Source organism: Rhinopithecus roxellana, chromosome 15 (genome assembly GCF_007565055.1).
Source record: "Rhinopithecus roxellana isolate Shanxi Qingling chromosome 15, ASM756505v1, whole genome shotgun sequence".
In the NCBI taxonomy this organism is placed as follows: Eukaryota; Metazoa; Chordata; class Mammalia; order Primates; family Cercopithecidae; genus Rhinopithecus; species Rhinopithecus roxellana.
Window position 1 is genome coordinate 73,005,891 of NC_044563.1, and position 26,817 is coordinate 73,032,707.

The 26,817-nt window shown below is 39.3% G+C and overlaps 4 protein-coding genes and 1 pseudogene across 5 annotated transcripts; 4 read left to right on the top strand and 1 right to left on the bottom strand.

The window, feature by feature from the left end:
• Positions 1-1,309: 1,309 nt before the first annotated feature.
• LOC104656752 (olfactory receptor 10G8) lies at positions 1,310-2,246 on the bottom strand. Its single transcript, XM_010356440.2, is given in 2 exon segments — positions 1,310-1,837; positions 1,839-2,246. Coding segments are annotated over 2 exon segments (936 nt in total).
• Positions 2,247-3,451: 1,205 nt separating this feature from the next.
• On the top strand, positions 3,452-6,171 carry TMEM225 (transmembrane protein 225). Its single transcript, XM_010356439.2, is given in 5 exon segments — positions 3,452-3,571; positions 3,573-3,633; positions 4,244-4,390; positions 4,872-5,006; positions 5,735-6,171. Coding segments are annotated over 5 exon segments (690 nt in total). The 3' UTR covers positions 5,962-6,171.
• Positions 6,172-17,053: 10,882 nt separating this feature from the next.
• On the top strand, positions 17,054-18,027 carry LOC104656772 (olfactory receptor 6M1). The gene is given in 4 exon segments (XM_010356464.2): positions 17,054-17,363; positions 17,366-17,437; positions 17,440-17,579; positions 17,581-18,027. Coding segments are annotated over 4 exon segments (969 nt in total).
• Positions 18,028-21,827: 3,800 nt separating this feature from the next.
• On the top strand, positions 21,828-22,759 carry LOC104656753 (annotated as a pseudogene). Its single transcript, XR_004053668.1, has one exon. The product of XR_004053668.1 is annotated as a rho-related GTP-binding protein RhoQ pseudogene (transcript).
• A 327-nt stretch (positions 22,760-23,086) lies between these two features.
• Positions 23,087-24,343, top strand: LOC104656754 (olfactory receptor 6X1). Its single transcript, XM_010356442.2, has 2 exons — positions 23,087-23,718; positions 24,037-24,343. The coding sequence occupies exons 1-2, from the start codon at positions 23,087-23,089 to the stop codon at positions 24,341-24,343; spliced, it is 939 nt and encodes a 312-aa protein (XP_010354744.2).
• The last annotated feature ends 2,474 nt before the right edge of the window (positions 24,344-26,817 follow it).

The following is a 26,817-nucleotide window of genomic DNA, read 5'->3' on the forward strand; positions in this document are numbered from 1 at the left end:
AATTCTGTCACTTGAGGCAACATGGATGAACCTGGAGGACATTAAGCTTAGTGAAATAAGCCAGATATAGAAAGACAAATACTGTATGATCTCACCTATACATGGAATATGTATAAGGGGATTCTCCTGCCTCAGCCTCCTGAGTAGCTGGGATTACAGGCGCACGCCACTACATCTGGCTAATTTTTGTATATTTAGTAGAGACAGAATTTCACCATATTGGCCAGGCTGGTCTCGAACTCCTGACCTCGTGATCCGCCTGCCTCGACCTCCCAAAGTTCTGGGATTACAGGCGTGAGCCACCATGCCGTACCTATTTTTCTACTTTCTAAAGAGCAAGCACAATTTGCCCTACCCTGTAATGTGGGACATCCCTGCCCTGGAGCAGGTGCAACTGGAGTTTGGTGCGACTGAATTTCCAAGACACTAAGAGCATTGTGAAAGGAGCTGTCTGGACAGCATGACCAGCCACGACTGTCTGCAGGAAAAGGACTCAGCGTCCCTGTTTTGTGCTAACTATAGGTATCTGGTTAGGTAGAACAGGGAATTCAAAGTCAGAATATATGAGTGCAACTCAAGGTGTGTGCTATTAACTTCCTCCTGAAAAAATTTGAAGGGCTCTTGAAAGGTGGCAATGGCCCCTAGTTATTGAAAGGCACATGTTAGTGCCAGAGCTGGTCCTAGCAGTCCTGCTTAAATGATAAAAGGCTAATGGGAAGAAGATTAAGACTTTTTTAATGCAAGAGCGATAACTAGGGACAAGATGTGCTGGGAAGGAGAATTAACACTTTGAAACCCACTTTCACAAGCAAGCACACATGTGCACACACATACACACACAAAGGCACAAGTGCAAAAAAAGTTACGAAGGCATTTACACAGCTGCAGCCATGAGTAAATGACCTCTGATATTTGTTGCTCTCATTGAACAATATCCCTATGATTTCAAATTCCTTGGTTTGTGTGCATAAGAAATAAACCAAAATGTATAAACATATTACCAACTAGGACATATTACCAACTCAACCTGGTATCCAAGATTAAATTGGAATATTTATTTTTGTAAAAGGAGAAAATTAGCCTATTGCAGGAAACAAGTCCATATTCAGAATATATGCATATTCATCATAACTAAAAGAAATCTAATTGTGACTTTACAATTCCTTAGAAATCTCTGTGAAGCAAATATTCCTGAGCCAGTAGTTTTGAATAATGTTTAACACTCAGAATTATTCATGCAATAAAATTCATGGTAATAATGAATTTTAGTGTTAATTTTGAAAAAATGAGGGTATTTATTCCCTAGTGTTTATTTGCTCTGAGAATGTGCTACTTTGTATTTCAGCTTCAACAGAGCTTTCTTCACCTCCTTGTTTCTCAGGGTGTACACAACAGGGTTGAGAAGGGGCGTCAGCACAGCGTAGAAAACGGCCACAACCCCATCCACAGCTTTCCTGGAGCCTGGTCTCAGGTAAATGAAAAGACCAGGACCAAAGAAGCAAAGGACCACGATACAGTGGGAGACACAGGTCTGAAAGGCTCTGCACCTCCCCTCTGAGGTGCGGATCCGCAGGACGGAATAGACAATGGACACGTAGGACACCACTATCAGAAGAAAGCAGCCCGAGGCCACTATTCCAACAGTCACAAAAATGACAATCTCAATGGCCGTGGTGTCTGCACAGGCCAGTTTCAGGATGGGTGGTGCATCACACAAATAGTGCTGGATCCGGTTGGGTCTACAGTAGGGCAAATGGAAAGTCAATATGATCTGGACAGCAGAATGCAGTGAGCCACTGAGCCAAGTGCCGATGGCCGGGAGAGCACAGGAGCGTCCCACTCATCACGCTGGTGTACCTAAGCGGGTAACTGATGGCTAGGTAGCGATCATAGGACATGACCGTGTAGAGGAAACACTCGGTGCTCTCCAGGAAGTGAAAGAAATAGCGCTGAGCCACACAGCTGTGGAAGGAGATAGCCCTGCCACTTGGGGACGCCAAGGTCATCAGCATTTTGGGCACCGTGACAGTGGAGAGCCACATGTCAATGAAGGACAGGTTGGTGAGAAAGTAGTACATGGGGGTGTGGAGGTGAGAATCCACCCTGATCACCAGCAGGATGAGGAGGTTCCCCAGCACAGTGAACACATAAATGACTAGGAAGGCTCCAAAGAGTGGGGTGTCCAGCGCTGGGGTATGGGGAAGGCCCGTGAGAATGAACGCTGTCACGAAGCTGCCGTTGGACATTTCTTCTCACCCTTGGTTTCTCTCCTTCTGGGGACATAAAGAGCACGCAGCATTTAGCGCTTAATTGAGAAATGAGAATCCATTCTCTATGTGGAAACTGCATCAACCAGGTAGATAATTCTGGAGTTATCACGGACTTCGCTTGTTACAAAGCTTCCTTTATAAACTGATAAAGTGATTTCCTAGTCTCTCTCTCTGTCTCACATATGCACACACAGAGACACATGTGGAAGAAATTAGGAGAAACACATTGTCTTATATTTCAATAGGTGTATAAATTACCACAAACTTAACTATCATAAAACATGCAAATTTATTGTCTCGCCCAGGTCAGCTGGGCCCTCTGTTTAGCTCTCATCAGGTTTTAATCAACATATCACGAAGGGCTGCAATCTCATCTGGGGCTGGGGATCATTCTCCAAGCTTCTTGTGGTTGTTGGCATGATTCAGTACCTTCAAAAATGTTTAATATTCCAAGTTACAGAGGCAATCGTGACAAGAAATGATTGCCCACGCCTTATAAATGATATTGGGCTATAACAGCTCAGTGTATCAGGCCAGTAGTTTGGTTTCAGGATGATGGTTCATTTCCTGGATGACTGCCTAACTAAATGTCACTGGGACCTCACAGTAGGAACACACATTTCTTCAAACATCCTAAATTTTGAATGGTCATTCCCTGCTGTGATACTAGCTAGTTAACTATTTATTTCAATGATCTTGAAATCCTTTTCCTCTTCACTGACCCCTGCCAAATAGTAACTAACCTTGGAACACGTAATTCTAACTCCTAAATTGGACCTCTTTAGTCATTCACGTCTAACTTCATTCAAGGCCTCTAATGATTCCTGTATCTGACAGCTCTTTCTCCATGTGATGTCAGATCTCTATATCTGATAGCTCTCTCAGGACTTCTGGGCCCCTTGGTTCTTTCACTCAAGTAGGCCCCAGGGTCAAGGGTCAAACAAATAGATGATTCCATGGCAGTTGGCAGTCCTGACAGCAGGCTGTCCCTGATAGATACAGAAGTGGGGAAGGGTGGGAGTTATGTATCTTCTCTATTTTATAGACTACTTCAACTTCTACTGCTGCCAATGCCTCAGCAACCACTGAAAGTTCAGATATCATCCTTCCTGTAACTAATCACTCAAGGAAGAGATCTACGAAATAGTGGTGGTGGTTCCAGCTAAAAATTTTCACTCGTAATGGTGCATGTTTCAAATAGAAGTATCCAGGGTATGAACATACTTTTGTCCTCCTGGGCCGTAGTCTTAATGGTGATGGGAATCACCTTAGATGAATGGGTTGAATTGATTTCAGAAGACTGAAGGAATCAAGATAAACCACAGTCCATGGATGATATGTTGCCCTGCTGTTTGGCCAGAAGGTCAGAACTGTACTTTAGAAAGAGATGGGTGGAAAGGAAGGGTGTGTCCTTAACTTTGCTTTCCTTAACTTGCATTAATCTCACTAATGTACCTATTATTTTCTGGTGCAGCTTCTCAAGTTGCAGTGTTCTTCCTTCCATAGTCAATGCAGTCAAGGCAGATTCCAAAATCTCACCATTTAGGTGTTCTGGAGAAAAGTTTATATGTTCACAGCCTTAACTGCTGGGCATTTGAGAAGTCTCAGCAGTAGCAGCAGGGTGATCCACACAACTAGACATGTGGGTAAGAAAGAAAGGTAACTGGCATTAAATAGTCTGTATTGCCACTAGATGATAGGATGAATTGGGGTATTTAACAAGAAATGAATTTGAAGAAAATGATAGAAGAGAAAGACACATAGAGAGACGTCAGGATAGAGAACAATTGTTTCTGGTTCTCTTATTCAGCTTAAGGTTCCCCTGCTTCTTTGTTATTTTGCAACTTCTTTCTTATTGTTTAATCAAATCTTTCACCCTATTCCAATTTTCACGTAGAGATTTCTGGACCCCAGGTAGAAATGAGTCTAGAAGAAATATCTGTACTCTCAAAACAGCTTTTGCTTTCCAACAGATGACCTGAAAGTGGTCAGGATTATGATGATGTCGGTCCTTGGCCTTTCCTTCCTCCTTAACTTCATCCTGGGTATGAAATTCACCTATCTGATTCCTCAAAATAAATCTATACAACTCTTCACTGCTATCCTCAGTTTCTCCTCAGGTAACTTCCTGGCTCCCCTAACACAGGCTTGTAGGTGTACTTTGACGGGTGGGTTCAGGCTGCAGTCTCTGAAAACATATATATATATATATATATATATGTTTATATATAAAAAACCATATATATGTTTATATATAAAAAACCTATATATGTATAAAACCATATATATGTTTATATATTTATGTTTTCATATATGTTTATATGTTTATATGTGTGTGTGTATGTGTGTGTGTGTGTGTATATGTGTGTGTGTGTGTGTGTGTGTGTGTGTGTGTGTGTATATATATATATATATCTGTAGCTTCTGAGTTAGATCTACCATAAAAGCAGGAGCAGGATCAGTCTTTGGGCAAGGTGCAGTTGGACCGGGTGGAGGTTGGGAAGTCAAGTGTATATGGAATGAAGACTTGCATCAAGGAGCCAAAGTTCCTCAGAAAGGACTTTTTTTTTTCCTTTTGTCCTTTTGTCCTTTTGACATCAGGTATCCTTCTGCTCTGGGCACTCACGCTATATCACAATAAGCTGAAGCAAGGCCAATCCATGCACTTCTCTAGTTATAGGATCACCTGGATCATGAATACTGCTTACTTAAACGTTTTCTTCTTGTCTGTCTGTGGTGAGTGTCTCCAGGGCCCTTGAAGGGTGTTAAGAACCAATCCATCCCCGACAGAGGAAAGGGTAAAAAGATGGGATAGGAGAATAGAGGGAAAAGTGCCAAACCTTGCATTTTAAAAGGCTGCAGCTCACCTGGATTCATTCTCTGATGACAGTTCTTCCAAGAAGAGTGGGAGGTCAGGCTTATGCGAGATGTCTGCTGTGCCTGGCCTCAGAGGGTAGCTCCTCATCTCTGCCTTTTATTTTGCCTTTCACACCCTCCCCCACTTTAGGGTAGAGATAACCATCAAAGTTATGACCAAGGTGGGTGTCTGAGACACAATGCTCAGCCACTGTGGAGAGGAACAGTGACCCTGGGAGTACAGTGTAGTGTCAAGGCAGTTTGAGGGCAGAGAGAATATCTGATGCTAGATGGCCATCTACCAAAACCGAAGTCTCTCCTTTCCTAAGAAGTCTTTAAAAATTCATTTGTAATTACACTTCCTAACCCAAAAAGAAGCATGTTCTCTTTCAAAAAAAAATCCTCAATTTTCTTAAGCTGAGCAGAATTTAAGCTATTGTACATACACTTCCAGTTTTTTCCACTAAAGCATTCACCACCCAGATGGCTTTGGGTAGTTAAAAGGGATCCACTGGGCTTTGGGTCAGGGTCTTAAGCCAAATTGGAGGGAATTGCTTCTGACTCTCCATTGTCCCTTCATCCCACTCCCTGGAATCTCTTTTCCCTAGGAATCCTCTCTCTCCTAGAGTGCAAGTTGTCTACCAGTAGCTCTACCTGCCTGAACATCCATACATCTGACACAGAATGTAAGGAATCTGAGAAGTCTATCGAAGGTATTTCATTACCAGAACACACTGCAATGCCTCGTAGCATTGTCCGTGCACACACTGTGAACTCAAAGGAAGACATCCTAAACAAACAAGTTCAAACACGTCGCGTAACCTGGGCTCTGTGATTTGGCAATCTATTTCTTGCAGTATATGCTCATCTTTATGGAAAAAGCTTTGTGGGTGTGTGCTGTGTCTCCAACCATGTTGTCTCTATTTGGAATTATAGTCGGGGTTTGTAAAAAGATCTGGAAGATGGTTTTTTAAAAAATCCTGGCCTGCTGAACAAATAGTTTCTTCTGCAACATTTGTTGTTAATACAATAAATATTATAATGTAAATAATACTTTCTGTATTGTTAAGTCTATGCATCACAAACACTTATAATAATATATGATAGTTTTATTGTATTGTGAAATATTTCAAACATACCTAAGAAATACAAAACGATGATCAAACACCTATGTACACATCACCCAACTTTATAAAATTTAAACATTATTTCCTGAAGAAGTTTTTCAATTAAATTTATAGATATAACTGATGTTCCTCTAAAAACTTCTCTAATTTCATTTCCCTCTCTTGTTTCCTATCATAAAACACTTTTAAGAATGCATTGCTGATGATTCACACTCACGTTGACATTTTCATTACAAATTTATGCATCTATAAAAATTATATAGACCAGCTTTTCAAATGTGCGAAAGTTGGTAACTATAACACTGTAGAGATCATGTTGTATTTATTTTAATAAATTGATGAAATAAATCTTCTAATTATTTTAGAATTCCTGAATCTATCTATATAAGCAGAACTTGGTTCCTTCATGCCTTTTTGTGGTTCATACTTTGTGGTGCTAAATAATATTCCATTGTAAGAATGTACCACAGTTTGCTTATCTATTTCACCTATTGAAGGACATCTTAGTTGTTTCCAAGTTTGGGTAGTTATGAATAAAGCTGTTATAAACTCCTGTGTGCAGGTTTTTGTATGAACATAAGCTTTCAACTTTTTGGGGTAAATCCCAAGGAAGATGATTGCTGGCTTATATGAGAAGAATGTGTTTAGTTTTGTAAAAAACTTCCAAACTGTCTTCCAAAGTGGCTATACCATTTTGCATTCTACCAGCAATATATGAGAGTTCCTGCCACACAACATCCTTGCCAGCATTTGATGTTGTCAGTATTTTGAATTTTGACCATTTTAATAGGTGTGAATATGTCTCGTTGTTTTAATTTGCAATTCTCTAGTGATATATAATATGAAAAGCATCTTTTCATATGGTTTCTTGGCATCCATGAGGTATCTGTTCCATTCTTTTGCCCTGTTTGTAATCAGCTTTTTCATTTTTTTGTTGAGTCTTTAAATGTTATTTGTGTATTTTGGATAATAGTCCTTTACCAGATATATCTTGCAAATGCTATCTCCCGTCCCGTGGTTTGTATTTTCATTCTTGACAATGTCTTTTGTAGCACACTAGTTTTTAATTTTAATAAAGTCCAGCTTATTAATTCTTATTGTGCCTTCAGTGTTCTATCAAAAAGTCATCATCATGCCCAAATTCATCTAGATTTTCTTCTGTCTTATCTTCTAGTTTTATCTGTTTCCACGATTCATTTTTATTTAATTTTTGTGGAAGGTATAAGGTGTGTGTTCAGATTTCTCTGTTTGCATGATGATGTCCAGTTGTTCTGGCACCATTTGTTGAAAAGCCTTCATTGAATTTACTTTGCTCCTGAGTCTATTTCTGGGCTCTCTGCTCTATTCCATTGATGTATTTGTCTTTTTTTTTTTTCACTAGTACCACATTGTCTTGATCACTACAGCTTCATAGTAAGTCCTGAAGTCAGGTAATGTCAGTCCTCTCACTTTGTTCTTCTGAAATATTATGTTGGCTATTCTGAGTCTTTTGCGTCTCCCTATAAACTTGAGAATCCACTTGTCAATGTCCACAAAATAATTTGCTGAGATTTTTATTGGAATATGTTGAAATACATATATATATAAAGTTAGGCAAAATTGACATCTTGACAATATTGAGTCTTCCTATCCATGAACATGTAATATATATCCATTTACTGAATTATTTCATTTTTTGTCACAGTTTTATAATTTTCCTCATGGATTTTGTTACAGTTGGTGCAAAAGTAATTGTGGTTCTTACCATTACTTTTAATGGCAAAAAGCCACAATTACTTTTACACGAACATAGTATTCTGTTAGATTTATAGCTAAGTATTTTAACTTGGGGGGCGGAGCAAGATGGCCGAATAGGAACAGCTCCAGTCTCCAAGCGCGAGCGACACAGAAGACCGGTGATTTCTGCATTTTCAACTGAGGTACTGGGGTCATCTCACTGGGGAGTGCCGGACAATTGGTGCTGGTCAGCTGCTGCAGCCCGACCAGCGAGAACTGAAGCAGGGCGAGGCATTGCCTCACCTGGGAAGCGCAAGGGGGAAGGGAATCCCTTTTCCTAGCCAGGGGAACTGAGACACACAACACCTGGAAAATCGGTTAATTCCCACCCCAATACTGCGCTTTAAGCAAACGGGCACACCAGGAGATTATACCCACACCTGGCCGGGAGGGTCCCACGGCCATGGAGCCTCCCTCATTGCTAGCACAGCAGCCTGCAATCTAACCGAAACGGCAGCAGCGAGGCTAGGGGAGGGGCGCCCGCCATTGCTGAGGCTTAAGTAGGTAAACAAAGCCGCTGGGAAGCTCGAACTGGGTGGAGCTCACAGTAGCTCAAGGAAACCTGCCTGTCTCTGTAGACTCCACCTCTGGGGACAGGGCACAGCTAAAAAACAACAGGGGAAGCAGCAGAGGCCTGTGCAGACCCGAACGACTCTGTCTGACAGCTTTGAAGAGAGCAGTGGATCTCCCAACACAGAGGTTGAGATCTGAGAACGGACAGACTGCCTGCTCAAGTGGGTCCCTGACCCCTGAGTAGCCTAACTGGGAGACATCACCCACTAGGGGCAGTGTGACACCCCACACCTCACAGGGTGGAGTACACCCCTGAGAGGAAGCTTCCAAAGTAAGAATCAGACAGGTACACTCGCTGTTCAGCAGTATTCTATCTTCTGCAACCTCTGCTGCTGATACCCAGGCAAACGGGGTCTGGAGTGGACCTCAGGCAATCTCCAACAGACCTACAGCTGAGGGTCCTGACTATTAGAAGGAAAACTATCAAACAGGAAGAACACCTATACCAAAACCCCATCAGTACGTCACCATCATCAAAGACCAAAGACAGATAAAACCACGAAGATGGGGAAGAAGCAGGGTAGAAAAGCTGGAAATTCAAGAAATAAGAGCGCATCTCCCCCTGCAAAGGAGCACAGCTCATCGCCAGCAATGGATCAAAGCTGGTCAGAGAATGACTTTGACAAAATGAGAGAAGAAGGCTTCAGTCCATCAAACTTCTCAGAGCTAAAGGAGGAATTACGTACCCAGCGCAAAGAAACTAAAAATCTTGAAAAAAGAGTGGAAGAATTGATAGCTAGAATAATTAATGCAGAGAAGGTCATAAATGAAATGACAGAGATGGAAACCATGACATGAGAAATACATGACAAATCCACAAGCTTCAGTAACCGACTCGATCAACTGGAAGAAAGAGTATCAGCGATTGAGGATCAAATGAATGAAATGAAGCGAGAAGAGAAACCAAAAGAAAAAAGAAGAAAAAGAAATGAACAAAGCCTGCAAGAAGTATGGGATTATGTAAAAAGACCAAATCTATGTCTGATTGGGGTGCCTGAAAGTGAGGGAGAAAATGGAACCAGGTTGGAAAACACTCTTCAGGATATCATCCAGGAGAACTTCCCCAACCTAGTAGGGCAGGCCAACATTCAAATTCAGGAAATACAGAGAACACCACAAAGATACTCCTCGAGAAGAGTAACTCCAAGACACATAATTGCCAGATTCACCAAAGTTGAAATGAAGGAAAAAATCTTAAGGGCAGCCAGAGAGAAAGGTCGGGTTACCCACAAAGGGAAGCCCATCAGACTAACAGCAGACCTCTCAGCAGAAACTCTACAAGCCAGAAGAGAGTGGAGGCCAATATTCAACATTCTTAAAGAAAAGAATTTTAAACCCAGAATTTCATATCCAGCCAAACTAAGTTTCATCAGTGAAGGAGAAATAAAATCCTTTACAGATAAGCAAATGCTTAGAGATTTTGTCACCACCAGGCCTGCCTTACAAGAGACCCTGAAGGAAACCCTAAACATGGAAAGGAACAACCGGTACCAGCCATTGCAAAAACATGCCAAAATGTAAAGACCATCGAGGCTAGGAAGAAACTGCATCAACTAACGAGCAAAATAACCAGTTAATATCATAATGGCAGGATCAAGTTCACACATAACAATATTAACCTTAAATGTTAAAGGACTAAATGCTCCAATTAAAAGACACAGACTGGCAAACTGGATAAAGAGTCAAGACCCATCAGTCTGCTGTATTCAGGAGACCCATCTCACATGCAGAGACATACATAGGCTCAAAATAAAGGGATGGAGGAAGATCTACCAAGCAAATGGAGAACAAAAAAAAGCAGGGGTTGCAATCCTAGTCTCTGATAAAATAGACTTTAAACCATCAAAGATCAAAAGAGACAAAGAAGGCCATTACATAATGGTAAAGGGATCAATTCAACAGGAAGAGCTAACTCTCCTAAATATATATGCACCCAATACAGGAGCACCCAAATTCATAAAGCAAGTCCTTAGAGACTTACAAAGAGACTTAGACTCCCATACAATAATAATGGGAGACTTCAACACTCCACTGTCAACATTAGACAGATCAACGAGACAGAAAGTTAACAAGGATATCCAGGAATTGAACTCATCTCTGCACCAAGCGGACCTAATAGACATCTATAGAACTCTCCACCCCAAATCAACAGAATATACATTCTTCTCAGCACCACATTGCACTTATTCCAAAATTGACCACATAATTGGAAGTAAAGCACTCCTCAGCAAATGTAAAAGAACAGAAATTATAACAAACTGTCTCTCAGACCACAGTGCAATCAAACTAGAACTCAGGACTAAGAAACTCAATCAAAACCGCTCAACTACATGGAAACTGAACAACCTGCTCCTGAATGACTACTGGGTACATAACGAAATGAAGGCAGAAATAAAGATGTTCTTTGAAACCAATGAGAACAAAGATACAACATACCAGAATCTCTGGGACACATTTAAAGCAGTGTGTAGAGGGAAATTTATAGCACTAAATGCCCACAAGAGAAAGCTGGAAAGATCTAAAATTGACACTCTAACATCACAATTAAAAGAACTGGAGAAGCAAGAGCAAACACATTCAAAAGCTAGCAGAAGGCAAGAAATAACTAAGATCAGAGCAGAACTGAAGGAGATAGAGACACAAAAAACCCTCCAAAAAAATCAATGAATCCAGGAGTTTTTTGAAAAAATCAACAAAATTGACAGACCGCTAGCAAGACTAATAAAGAAGAAAAAAGAATCAAATAGATGCAATAAAAAATGATAAAGGGGATATCACCACCGACCCCACAGAAATACAAACTACCATCAGAGAATACTATAAACACCTCTACGCAAATCAACTAGAAAATCTAGAAGAAATGGATAATTTCCTGGACACTTACACTCTCCCAAGACTAAACCAGGAAGAAGTTGAATCCCTGAATAGACCAATAGCAGGCTCTGAAATTGAGGCAATAATTAATAGCCTACCAACCAAAAAAAGTCCAGGACCAGATGGATTCACAGCTGAATTCTACCAGAGGTACAAGCAGGAGCTGGTACCATTCCTTCTGAAACTATTCCAATCAATTGAAAAAGAGGGAATCCTCCCTAACTCATTTTATGAGGCCAACATCATCCTGATACCAAAGCCTGGCAGAGACACAACAAAAAAAGAAAATTTTAGACCAATATCCCTGATGAACATCGATGCAAAAATCCTCAATAAAATACTGGCAAAGCGGATTCAGCAGCACATCAAAAAGCTTATCCACCATGATCAAGTGGGCTTCATCCCTGGGATGCAAGGCTGGTTCAACATTCGCAAATCAATAAACGTAATCCAGCATATAAACAGAACCAAAGACAAGAACCACATGATTATCTCAATAGATGCAGAAAAGGCTTTTGACAAAATTCAACAGCCCTTCATGCTAAAAACGCTCAATAAATTCGGTATTGATGGAACGTACCTCAAAACAAATATAATATTTTTTAACAATCAAGAATGTTCAAGTAAAATGAGATGATTTAAGAATAGCAAGTTTAATGTCACTGGACAATAACTTGTTGAAGATATTGTAGAACTTTTTAGGACAAAGTTGCCTCAGATGCCCTTTAAGTTTTCTTCTAACCTGACTTTCTGTGGGTTTGAAAAACTTTAATTTTCTGGATGGATCCACTGAAGAAATAGAAATTGACTGAATAGACAGGAAATTAGATTCCTACCGCTGAAAAAGAAAATTGAGAGTTGAGAAGCTTTCAGTCATTTTACCAGTGATCTAAAATAGAAGTCAAGGACCTATGCTTAATTCAATTGTGTCTAATGTCTTGATTCACTACCAAATTGAAATCCTTTTGGCAAAAATGTAGTCCTTGAAACTCAGAGGAATATTCAAAGTTTGAGATACACTAGATATGTAGAATGAAATGATTAAATAATGGTGTAACACTTGGAGTTAGTATAAATCAAGACTTAGACTTCTTCAATGGGACTAAGAAAAATAACTGGGAAAAGTAATTAAAGATTACAAAAAGATAGCTTCTCAATCAAGGGAAGATGGATGGAGTATTCCAGCTAAAATTGAATAACCATTCAGTATGGTTCTGCAAAGGGAATTAAGTGTGGTGTAGGGAAGAGTCTCAGCTAAAACAGAGGTAGGTTTATAGAGAATTCAAAATTGGAGCAATGAAAGCATTTAAAGAATAATGAATGATATGGAGTAGGAAAAAAATACTCGAAGTTCAAATTTCTTACATATTTGAATGAAGTAATTACCAATTGTTCTACAAGCAGTGTAATGTAAGTAAACTTTGTCATGTAATTATCTGTATTTATATGTTAAACAGTCTGAGTGTCACTTAAATTTGTTTATAGGTAATTTTATAAATTAAAAAGTAATTACCATTCTGTCAAATATTTTATGAGGGAGGGTGTCAGATGTTATATCTTTAATATAAGTATGTAATTAAATCTTTTAATATACTTCAGTAACTAACTTTTTTACATTTTACTGATAGTCAAGAACTTGAGTTATCTCTAATCCCCAACCTGCATCACATCTTACTTCGTTTCTGTTCACCCTTTCCCAACCCTATGTTCTTAACAAACATTTAATGAGCACCTACTAGATAGGTAGTGGTAGGCACTGTCTTAGGACCTTGAATCTGGCATTACTACTTTTGCCATTTTAGAGATAAGGAAGATAAAACTCAGGATGCTTAAGAGTCCTATTAAAAGATCATAAAGCTGCAAGTGATTAAACAAAAAATATAGCACATCATTGATTCTAAAACCTGCTATACTTTTTCCTATTATACCACATTTTCCTGACTAATTCTTGAATCTTTAAATGTGCGATTTTATGCAATTGTCTAAGGATCCACAGAAATGTTAATGAGTGAAAAAATGCCCCCAAAAATGAAAGCCTAAATTGTTACACACAGGTCATTACAGTCCAGAGAGCCCAGAGCCTTCCTTCCTGGATATGATGAGGCCCTCAGGGCCCTGAGATTACTTTAAAAAGACCAGGTTCTTTTCAGAAGTTAAGAGACTCCACAAAGGAGAGTAATGCTACATATTTATTTCTTCTCAGAGATGTACATTTGACCCAAAGTACAGCAAAATAGAAAGCTCGCAATACCATTTTTTTCATAGTGATAAATTTTTTATGACAATCATGGCAAATAACAACTCCGTTTTGTTTTCAACAATCACAGATTTTAATTGTCTAAAAATTGTATAATAATTTTGAAAAGCCTGAGTTGTTCAATTTTTAAAATACCAGAGGGGAATCAAGCTCCTATCAGGGTCCTAAAAGACTACCTCACAAGAAAAAAAATGTAAGACATTAAGGATGTTGTAAAGAAATTAGACAAATGAAAGGAACAATGGGATGATAGGCATTGAACAACAGGATGATAGTTATGAAAATCTTCATTATTCTGCCTTAAGATATCTGTCAGTCTTCAGTGTTATCAGTAATGAAGGGAGGAGGGGGTAATGCAGGGCAATTCTAAAGCATTTCTCCTTGTCTACATAGTGTGCTCTATTCTATTTTTGTATTATACCTCAATAACATTATTACTTATCTAACCAGATATAGTTATGCTCTTTGTACAGTAGTCAATAGTTTGAAAGTTTACTGTCTGGGCAAAAGAGCAGTAGAGCGAGGAGAGAACATTAGAGTGTTTGTGGTAAAAAGAGTTTCTACTGGTGCCAAGAGCCTATTTCAATGGATATTACTCTTTGGAGTTCTTTAATAACTTAAAATATAATTAAATAGCCCACCTTGTAACAATTTGAAAAATTACTAGAAGAAGTGGAACAATTCACCTTACTATTGTAAGCTTCTCCTTTTATCATAGATTTTTCCCTTTTTGTTTGTCTCCCACCTCTGAACTATGAAAGATCTTGATTAGGCATTGTGGTGTTTGGGTTCCTTCCCAAGCCCAGTATTGATATTACAGGAATCAGTTTTCTAAAACTACACAGATAATGATAACTAGACAAAGAAAAACACACCAAGAAAGCATAGGTTATGACAGAAGTCTGTATTGGATATATGAAAATGCAGGCTATAGCGTTTACCATGGCTTACCTTTGGGGCAGCTGCAACCCACGCTTAAGGGAGAAGCTTCCCCAATTCTGATTTATTTATTTAGTAAATCAATGAGCACCTCTGCGCTCAAAGAATGAGGTATTAAATAGATATGGTGCCTGACCTCATGAAAAACAAAAGAAATATTTAGACTGGGAAGGAACGTGAAGAGGACAAATACTCATGGATTTAGAAACCAGGGACCAAGGATGTTAAGGGAGTAAAAAGAGCTTTGCTACTAAGCTCAACAGCAAGTCAAGTTATTCCATTCCACTTACATTTGAAAATTACTCTTAGATGGACAAAAACCACTATGCATTTGTAAAGTGTACTTACCAACAACCTAGAAATGTTAAAAAATTATAAGAAACCAGAATTTTCTTATATGGAACAGAAAAGATGAAGATAATTATTAACATAATAAGGTTACCTTGATTCATGAGAAAAATGAGTAGCGAATAAAAATAAAGAAGCAACTACAAGAACCAGAAAAATTCACAGCCAGATTTGCAAATGGAAATATGTTTAGAAAAAGTGTCTTAGCTCTGAGACTTATCACAATCAAGATCATAGCATTTATTTCACTTATTTGTCTAATTTTCTGTCTCCCTTAACTATATTGTAAGCTTCCGAGGGGAAGCTTTTGCTGGTAGCATTTTTGCTTTGTTTTTGCTTTACATTTTTTGTTTCCCTCTGGTATGGCTCCAGCACCTGGAAATTCGCATGATGTATGGCATATGCTAAAGAAAACTATGTGTTAATTAAAAGAATGAATAAATGAAAAACTAATAATAATAACAGCTTCTGGCAGGTCACTTTTCCCAGGTAGAGAGTCTGAGGAAATGGCCTCCCTTAAAGAGGAAATTCTGTGTGCACCACGTTAAAAAATTCAGAGATATAAATTGGTTGTTTTAACTTGAAACTAGAGGACTAGCCACAAAATAATACACCAGAGGACAGTGCTTCAACTGAATTACACAGACATGAAATAGATCTTCGGTGAAGCTGGGCAGTATTCAGAGATAAGCTGAGTGTTTCATATACGTCTTTTTGATAGATCAAATACATGTTTTGGCGTCCACTTTTTTGCAGTATTATTAATAATCTACTCTTCAAATGGCTGGAAAAAAATGTTGAGTATAAAAGACTTTGGGAAAACCTGTAAGAATCAGTTGGAGAAGGGAATGGGAAACGTTTGTTATTCTTTTGGATGCTGCTTAAATGTAACATGGCAAACAACAACAAATAATCATTTTCCCGTAAGATTTTTTTTCAAAATATTTAAAATAGGTTACACAAATTATGAATTATGTATCACGGACCTACTTGTTCCATAACAGTGTAGACATCAAAACATTTATATTACATAAAGTAAAAACAAAGGAAAACTAAGTAGCTTTAGGGAAAGACTGATTGATCAGAATAATTTGTGTCCAATTGTATATTACACTGATATTCAAAACTTGGTAATAACAACAAAAATGGGTAGAGATAAATATAGACTCCCCTTAAGTTGTCTTGGCCAGTTTTAACAGTTTGTGTTCTTTGATTTAGAAGATACCTTCAAAGTTGAAATAACTTTGAGAAAAGTAACTCAAGTTTTTTTTTGTTTGTTTTTCGTTTGTTTTGAGATGGAGTCTCGCTCTGTCACCAGGCTGAAGTGAAATGGCATGATCTCAGCTCACTGCAACCTCCGCTTCCGGGGTGTAAGCAATTCTCCTGCCTTAGCCTCTTGAGTAGCTAGGACTACAGGCACATGTCACTATGCCCAGCTAATTTTTGTATTTCTAGTAGAAACAGGGTTTTACCATGTTGGCCAGGATGGTCTCAATATCTTGACCTCTTGATCCACCTACATCGGCCTCCCAAAGTGCTGGGATTACAGGCGTGAGCCACCGCACCCTGCCTAACTCAAGTTTTATTAATCTTCTTTTCCTCAATTTTTCAAATAATTGACTGGATTCTCAGTTAAGTATGCCTCTCTTCTTAGGAACAGAATTTAGCTGGGAAAATAGGTCAGGAAGAGCAAACAAGAGACAGGAAGGAGCATTGTGTAAAAGAGACTAAAATCATAAAGACTAGAATTATAGGGACCTTGAGGATGATTTCATTCAATCCAAACTTTTAAATATGAGAATACTGAAGTCAGAAGAAGTAATGTCATTTACCAAAGGGACCACATTTAATAAAGTCAGAAGCAGACTGTGAACGAATCACTCTTGACCCCTCACACGAAGTTTTTTCTACTTCACTCTTATCACAGATATTGGGAGTCGAAAACTTCCTTAAGCTGAGTGTCATCTCTGTGTTTTTTTGTTTTTGTTTTTTTTTTTTTTCAGAGATGTGTGGCCCACTAAGTATTGCCTGCAATGGACATCCCAAATCAGATCACAGTGACTGAGTTTACCCTGACGGCCTTTCCTGTTCTTCAAAAGCTTCAAATTTCCCTTTTTGTGGTCCTCTTCTTTACTTACATGCTTACTCTAACAGGAAATGTTGCCATCATTTCCCTGATATGAGCGAATCATTGCCTCCAAACCCCAATGTACTTCTTCCTCAGTAATTTGTCATTTTTGGACATTTTTTTCACCACCTCAGTTACCCCAAAGCTATTAGCCTGTCTCCTGCAGGACAAGAAGACCATATCTTTTGCTGGGTGCATCACCCAAACTTATTTCTTCTTTTCTTGGGGACAGTGGAGTTTATCCTCATGGCAGTGATGTCCTCTGACCACTACGTGACCATCTGTGACCCCTGCACTACACCATCATCATGAACAGGAGGGCCTGTCTCCTACTAGTTCTGGGCTGCTGGGTTGGAGCCTTCCTGTCTGTGCTGTGCCCAACCATTGTGGTGTCCAGATTGCCTTTCTGTTACAAGGAAATTAGTCACTTCTTCTGTGACATCACCCCTCTGTCACTCCTTCTGTGACATCGCCCCTCTGCTACACGTGTCCTGTATAGACACTCATTTCATCGAGATGATAAACTTCCTCTTATTTTCCCTCATCCTCCTGACCTCACTGGTGCTCACCACTGTGTCCTACATCTACATCATTTCTACCATCCTGCACATCCCCTCAGCCAAAGGACATCGGAAGGCCTTTTCCACCTGCGCTTCCCACATCACCGTCATTTCCATTGCATATGGGAGCAACATCTTCATGTATGTGAGGCCCAGCCAGAGTCACTCACTCGATTTTGACAAGGTGACAGCTGTCCTTACCACAATGCTGACCCCTCTTCTGAATCCCTTCATTTATAGTCAAAGAAATGAAAAGGTAAAGGAAGTCTTGAAAGAAGCAGTCAGCTAAATTATGTCCTCATGGCACAGGAGAACTTAAAACTTTAACCAAGCTTTTTTGCTCAGAATGGTTATTTTCATCTCTACTTCAGTGTAGAGAAAGACAGATTTAGACACCAGAAAATCAAAGGCATATGGGAAGGTATGAATAGGCTCAGTGCCGCACCAGAGGCAAAGTATTATAGTCACAGTTTAGAAGAGACAATTCCGCTACAGAGAAAGTAACATTCCCTGAACTCTATTATTGAACCACTGCACATTCACAATATCATGGATTAATGAAAAATACAAAACTAAAACTAAAAAAACTAAATTTTGAGCCTGACTTTATCACTTTTTTTTTTAATCAAGCGGCACTTAGCCTGTCTGACTATTTGTTTTCTCATCTGTGAAGTGGGGACATTGTGCTTTTTCTTTCGTTGTTGTAGGCTTAGCCAAGATGGTCTAAGAAATGGAACATATAATTAAAAACAAACTCTTCTACTGGATCTTTTCAGTTGTTGCAAGGCTTCAACCTTGAGAGTTAAATATTACATAATAATAATAATAACATAATCCAGGGTTTGCACAGTATACTTAAATATTCATGCATGTATTTCATTTATTCTTCTTAATAACCTTAGAAAGCTAGTATCATTATCTCCATTTTACAGATGAGAAAACTGAGGTTTACAAAGGTTAAGCATCTTGCCCCAAACTACACCATTGGTGAGTGGCAGAAATTTAGAATATGGGAACTTCAGACTCCTTTAGCACCTCACTATGTTATAAAGTGTGGACGGAAAACTTAACAGGGGAAACCAAACTAGCCTGGAAGCTGCCTTCTTTTTCTAAAGCCAGAAGCCAACAGTTACACAGAACCGCAGATCAAGGCAGGCCAGAAGTGGGCTACAATTAGAATGGACTGAAAGGCAATTGGTTTGAAAGGAAAACTATTTATTCAGAAGCCGTAACTGACCATGAGTCTAGACTTATCATCTACAGCAACTGGCCAATGTGGCCATCATATACAGAAGAGTATCTTAGCATTCATTTGGTTGAGGAAAAAAATATCAGAAAACGAATCAAGCTTGCTTAAGTAAACTATGTGCTTATCATAATAATCAAAAGTGCCATATGGAACCCCAGAAGATAAGAAACATCAAGACCTGCTAAGTGACAAAAAGAAGGAACTAGAAATTTGTAAGGAGCCAGGGTAGGTATTCTCCTCTCTTTAAGTCTCTGATTTATCTTTAGGTCTCTCTGGAGTTGTATTACTCTGTATTCTTTTTCTCCATGTACTTTGTGGTAGGCTGAATAATGGCCCCTAAAGATATCCAGATTCTGACCTCTGGAAACCGTGAATGTTATTTTATGTGGCAAAGAAATTTTTGTAGATGTGATTAAGTTAAAGTTCTTGAGATGGGGGATTATCCTGAATTACCCAGGTAGGCCCTATGTGTAATCCCAAATGTCATCATAAGAGCTAGGCAAAACGAGATTTTACTACAAAAATGAAGGCCATGTGATGACGGAAGTAGAGAGAGATTTGATGATGCTGCTCTGTTGGCTTTGGAGACAGAGGAAAGGGCCATGAATCAAGAAATAAACCCCTGAAAGCTAGAAAAGGCAATGAAGCTTTATTTTCTCCCACAACCTCCTGTGTGGCTCTGCCAACACCTGGGTTGCAGCCCAGTGAAACTGTTTTTGGACTTCTTGCCCTCAGAACTGTGAAATAATATATTACTGTTGTTTTAAGCCACCAAGTTTGCAGTAATTTGTTAGAGCAGCCATAAGAAACTATACCTGATTTGTTTTTCTCTCTCTGCAGTGTTTTTTTCCACTTTTCTGTGCACATGGAAGATAGGTGCTTTTGTCATTCACAAATATATGTATATACTCAATTATATATGTATATTCAATATATAAGGGTATAGATATTGAATGTATTTGAATGCATTGATATGCATTAAATTTAAGTGGATGCATATTTAAAATAATCTGAGTTCAAAATCCAAATTTCTGGGAGGAGGATATGATTGGTCCAACTAGAGTGAGATTATCACTTCTGATTCACTTATTTGTAAGAAGAATGAATCAGCAAGGTGTCAAATCACCCTGTGTCCACAATGCCACTGAGTAGGTGCTGTGGGAGTAAGCACTCTAAAAAGAGTGTAGGAATGGGAAAAAGACAATTAGACTTCCTAGCTGAGAGGACAAAGATAGAGACCTTAAGAATTGGCATGGAATCTCTCAGTGAGGAGCAGGTAAAGAAAGTGCTCTTAGGAATGAATTCAGAGTATTATAAGAAAGCATAGTCCATCATAAGATAATGAAGTGGACAAATGTTTAAAGTGGTTAAATGTTTAAAGACAAAAAGAAGGTAGACCAAAGTCACCAAGAATGAAGCAGTCCTGCAATTTTCTGCTCTGTGCTTATAATCAGACCCTAATTAAGACACGGTATCAAAAGTTACCATATTAGGTTACTATTGCTGCCATAACAAATTCCCACTAATTTGGCAGCTTAAAACAACACAAATTTATTATCTCATAGTTCTGTAGGTCAGAAACCCAACACAGGTCTTACCAGGATAAAATGTCAGCAGGTTGCATTCTCTCCTGGGAGCCCTAGCAGATAATCTCTTTGCTACACCTTTGGGTTGTTGACAGAATTCATTTTCTTGAGGGCTATACTATGGTTTCAACCCGGAAATTTATTTCACTCGAGGAGGAAATTTGTTCCACTAAATCTAAGAAATAGTTTGTTTTCTTATGGTTATGACATTGAATTAATTGGTAGTGATCTAATGCTAAAAAAGACCTTTAACGTTGAAACATTGTATACATTTTAATCATGAGCAGTAATACCTTTAAGATCTTCTTAAAATCTTAAAGCCAAATCACCTATTTTGAAAAGTCATTTTAAAGTTGGAAGAAAATGCACTATACAAAATGTTTAATTAACCATGTTTGAAGAGTGGGATTGTAATTACATCTCTTTTTCCCACCTTTTGGAGCTTTTAAAACTTGGGAAGCATATGCTAATTTTAATATTGGAAAAATTAACAAACACAATTTTCATAAACAATAAAATATATATTAGAAGGAGAGTTAAGGTTCAGGTGTTTCCTGAAATAGGAGATATGATTTAAAACATTTTATTTTACAATTAAAGAGAAAAAACTGTCATGAGTTCACTTTAGTAATAGACTTATAAAGAATACATTCTTCCTAGCACAGAGACTGAAGTTAAAAACATTTTTTTAATTTTTAAAGGAATATATTCTTAAATTGAGACTCCTCCTCCATAAAGATAAATGCAAATCCTTGAAAATGTCTGCATCTTAAGAATCCAGTTATTTTTAAAATATTAATATAATTAAATACTCCAAAGATTTTTTAAAATCCTTAGATTTATGAAATTGAAAGTATAAACTGTGGGAGGTGTCCTGAGAAAAACTGAATGGCATATTCTCTTAATGGTCACATTCCCACTCCACATTCCCACTCCCATGTGCCACATAGAAACTGGATCCCTTCCTCACACCTTATACAAAAATTAACTCAAGATAGATTAAAGACCTAAACGTAAAACCCAAAACCATAAAAACCCTAGAAGAAAACCTAGAAAATACCATTCAGGACATAGACATGAGCAAAGACTTCATGACTAAAACATTAAAAGCAATTGCAACAAAAGCCAAAATTGACAAATGGGATCTAATTAAACTAAAGAGCTTCTGGGCCCTGCGGCGCGGAGCGGCAGTGACGGCGGCGGACCCCCCAGGCGGGCTGGGGCTGAGCCCGGGCCGGGGCGAGGGCTCCGGGGGGACCATGCCCAGAAGCCGCCGGCCGCAGCATGGCTCACGGGCCCGGCGTGCTGATGCTTAAGTGCGTGGTGGTCGGCGATGGGGCGGTGGGCAAGACGTGCCTACTCATGAGCTATGCCAACGACGCCTTCCCGGAGGAGTACGTGCCCACTGTCTTCAACACTACGCAGTCAGCGTCACCGTGGGGGGCAAGCAGTACCTCCTAGGACTCTATGACACGGCCGGACAGGAAGACTATGACCGTCTGAGGCCTTTATCTTACCCAATGACCGATGTCTTCCTTATATGCTTCTCGGTGGTAAATCCAGCCTCATTTCAAAATGTGAAAGAGAAGTGGGTACCGGAACTTAAGGAATACACACCAAATGTACCCTTTTTATTAATAGGAACTCAGATTGATCTCCGAGATGACCCCAAAACTTTAGCAAGACTGAATGATATGAAAGAAAACCTATATGTGTGGAACAAGGACAGAAACTAGCAAAAGAGATAGGAGCATGCTGCTATGTGGAATGTTCAGCTTTAACCCAGAAGGGATTGAAGACTGTTTTTGATGAGGCTATCATAGCCATTTTTACTCCAAAGAAACACACTGTAAAAAAAAGAATAGGATCAAGATGTATAAACTGTTGTTTAATTACGTGAGAAACATCTTCAGTGGCCAAGGAAACTGTCCATTTCTCTCAGAAAGCAAATGAAATGCTACAGCTATACCCAGACCTTTTATAGGTAATGAAGCAGTTCAAAACTTGAAAGAAAACAAAACCTGTCCTCAGAATTCTATAAAGGTTATTAAGAATGTTCCTTAAAGGTTTAAGAAGCAGTAAGCAGCATCTGAAGCCACAATCTATTATAAATACTCTATTTCAACTAGAAGGTACAATCTCTCAGGGGTTTCATAGTTTAAAAAGCTACAATCACATCATGTTGTAACTACATAAAAAACAGTGCTGTAAATGGAACTGCTTAGATCCATATGTCATATGAATAATTGACAACAAGCAACCACATTTAACATGATTATTCTCATAGTTGTATAAGGGTGAAAAAATACTTTGCATTCATCAAGTGTATTTAATACATTCAAAGTCCATTAGAAGCTGGTTTTGCTGACAAAAGAACCAGCCAAGTCATCAGTAAAGAAGGGTTGGCCAGTGCGTATTTATATGTGGACAAGGGAGGACCTGACATAGTCAGAATCCTCCTTATTTTTTGTCCCAACTATAATCAACTGTGCTCTAAGATTCTCAGGAGCTTTCTTGCTTGTCTTTCTAGGGTATCAAGGGACATGAGAAATGGGACAGTAATCACAGAATTCATCCTCCTAGGCTTTCCTGTTATCCAAGGCCTACAAACACCTCTCTTTATAGCAATACTTCTCATCTACATATTAACCCTTACAGGCAATGGGCTTATTATTGCCATTGTGTGGGCTGTGCCCAGGCTACAAATTCCAATGTACTTCTTCCTTTGTAATTTGTCTTTCCTAGAGATCTGGTACACCACCACAGTCATCCCCAAACTGCTAGAAACCTTTGTAGTGGCAAGAACAGTAATCTGCATTTCCTGCTGCCTGCTGCAGGCCTTCTTCCACTTCTTCCTGGGCACCACTGAGTTCTTCATCCTCACTATCATGTCTTTTGACCGCTACCTGGCCATCTGCAAGCCCCTTCACTACCCCACCATCATGACCAGCAAACTCTGCCTGCAGCTGGCCCTGAGCTCCTGGGTGGTGGGCTTCACCACTGTCTTTCGTCAGATGATGCTGCTCAGCCAGTTGCCATTCTGTGGCAATAATGTTATCAATCATTTCTACTGTGATGTTGGGCCCATTTTGAAAGCAGCCTGCATAGACACCAGCATTTTGGAACTCCTGGGTGTCCTGGCAACTGTCCTTGTGATCCCAGGGTCACTTCTCTTTAATATGATTTCTTTTTTTTTTTTTTTTTTTTTTTTGAGACGGAGTCTCACTCTGTCGCCCAGGCTGGAGTGCAGTGGCCAGATCTCAGCTCACTGAAAGCTCTGCCTCCCGGGTTTACGCCATTCTCCTGCCTCAGCCTCCCGAGTAGCTGGGACTACAGGCGCCCGCCACCTTGCCTGGCTAGTTTTTTGTATTTTTTAGTAGAGACGGGGTTTCACCGTGTTAGCCAGGATGGTCTCGATCTCCTGACCTCGTGATCTGCCCGTCTCGGCCTCCCAAAGTGCTGGGATTACAGGCTTGAGCCACCGCGCCTGGCCTAATATGATTTCTTATATCTACATTCTGTTCACAATCCTACAGATTCCTTCAGCCACTGGCTGCCAGAAGACCTTCTCTACCTGTGCCTCGTACCTGACAGTTGTCTGCCTGCTCTATGGGGCCATTCTGTTCATGTACCTAAGACCCACAGCACACTCCTCCTTTAAGATTAATAAGGTGATGTCTGTGCTAAATACTATCCTCACCCCGCTTCTGAATCCCTTTATTTATACCATTAGAAACAAGGAGGTGAAGGGAGCCTTAAGAAAGGCAATGACTTGCCCAAAGACTGGTCATGCAAAGTAAAACATGCAACACATCAAAATGAGCTTAATGCAGATAAAAACAATTAAAGTTGAGAGAGGACTTTGGAGAAGTTTGGTAAAACAGGCTCCCCCCAAATCCCAGAAGTTCTGATTAAATGCTATAGTAAGATAAAGATGCAAAAGCAAACCATCACGGTTAGGGTCTCCTATGAGAACTTGTTACATGTAAATGAACTAGGAGTTTTTCTTGAGAAGAAACAATGTAATTCTTCAACAAGGAAATCCCAGGATATCCTCAGATGCATGAAGTAGAACTCTGGACTTGTCAGTGGTAAACTGAAAGTAGAAACCACTAAGGTCAGAGACAAATGTCAACAACTTTAAAAATGTACAAGGAATCCTGTCTCCCTCTTTGTTTATGACCACCATCTTTTTTTTATGACCACCCTCTTTGCCTCATCTTCTTGTCAAAAATATAAAACATTCCACATCTCATTTTCTTAGTTCCTATCATCTTCATCATAAGAGAAGCACGCTACAGACTTCTAATAATTCTAATGTTCCTTCCAAAATGTTTGAAATGAATCAGCTTTGTGTTTGATAATATCTCAATAAGGGGACTTCCATCTTGAAATAATACAAATTTTTAGATAAACTTAGAGGTGTTCATCCTCAGATAATACCAAAACTTGAGAACGTCTTATGAAAAGTTTCCATTTACAGTTCATGGATTACAGCAGTTCCTGGGCTCCAGTATAAGTAGACCAAGTGCCTAGGAAGCTAGGAAAAGTCTCAGAGCCAATACATCTAGAAACGCTTTCCTACTGGAAAATGCAGCCCCAAGGTTACATGAAGCTCAGTGTTCACATGTAGGTTGTCACTGAAACCCCCAGGGTTTCAGTCAGGTCCTGGTGCTTGCTGCACAGAACATCAATCACCGAGTCACTGAGCATTGCCAGGGAAGAAGGCTTTAACTGAATGCCGCAGCCAAGAAAAATGGGAGGTAAAGTCTCAAATCCATCTCCCCAAATGCCTAAAATTGGGAGGTTTTATATATAGTGGAAGGGAGGGAGAATAGAAATTAGAGAGGGGTAAGGAAGAAGAGTTGGTAAGGTGAGAAAACAGGAATTAGGGAGGGTAAGGAAGCCATCATGATGAATGAGGCGCCAGGCATCTTGTTGTCTGGATTGGTGATCTAGTGGGCTTCAGTCTTTTGCCCAAGAGTCAGTTTCCTGAGGAAGAAACTCAGTTAAGACAAATGTAAGTTTCAGGTTTTAAGACAGAGTGTCAATTTCTGTGTTCATTTAAAAATCCATAAATATCTTTTGTGTGGGACAATTGGGCTGGTTTCAGGGTTAGTGTGCAAAGTCCCTCAAAGCAGGCTACAAACCTGCTGATCAGACCTTGTCTTTAGGTAAGATATCTTTTTAGGCAATGATAATGCAGGTGATTCAGTTTGTGTTAATGAGTATTAGATATGTCCCTTCCCAACAGTAAAGAAAAACTAGCATTAAAAGACCATTAAACTATGGCTTAAAAAAAAAAAAAAAAAAAGATGACTGCTGTAAACAAAAAATAAAATTCTAAGGGTCCCTCAATCATCTGAATGGATTCCTCCTCTTGGCCAGGGCACTCCAAAGTTAACCTGAAAGACTGGTTCAGATCATGACAGGAAAAAGGGGTCAGACACGCCTCATTATGCCCTCCTCCCTTTTGGAATTCAGGAAAAGCTGACCAGCATTTAACATCAACACAGACCTTAAGTCTGATAAGAAACATTTACAAATGTACAATCTATTCTCTCTGAAGCTTACTACCTGGAAGCTGCATTTGCATAAAACTGGTCTCCACAACCCCTTATCATAACCCAGACATTCCTTTCTATTGATAATAACTCTTTCAACCAATTGCCAATCAGAAAATGTTTAAATCTACCTATAACCTGGAAGGCCCCCACCCCCCACTTCAAGTTGTCCTGCTTTTCTGGATAGAAACAATGTATATCTTAAATGTATCTGACTGATGTCTCATGTCTCTCTAAAGTGTATAAATCCAAGCTGTGGCCCAACCACTTTGGGCACATGTTCTCAGAATCTCCTGAAGGCTGTGCCATGAGGCCATGTTCACTTGTGTTGGGCTCAGAATAAATCTCTTCCAATATTTTACAGAGTTTGACTCCTTTCATCAACACTGCACATTCCTTTTAATTTTGAATTGGAAATTCAAAACAAAATGTAATGAGGCAAAAATATTATTATCTCAACTGTTGTACTTGATTTTCTCTTAGAGGGGGAACTGTCTTGGAGCTGTGCAGGAGAAATAGATCATTTGGAAGTAAAGGAAGGGAGAGAATCTAAGGACATCAATATTATCATGAGCTCTATCAACAAAGAATGGTTTAGAGTGCCCTGAATGAGAAAAAAAAAGGTAACATTTAATATTTTCCAAAAAAGAAATGACAGAGAAAGGAAGAAAAAAGGAACCCCAAAATGGAGCAAAGCAGAGGAGTCTGTG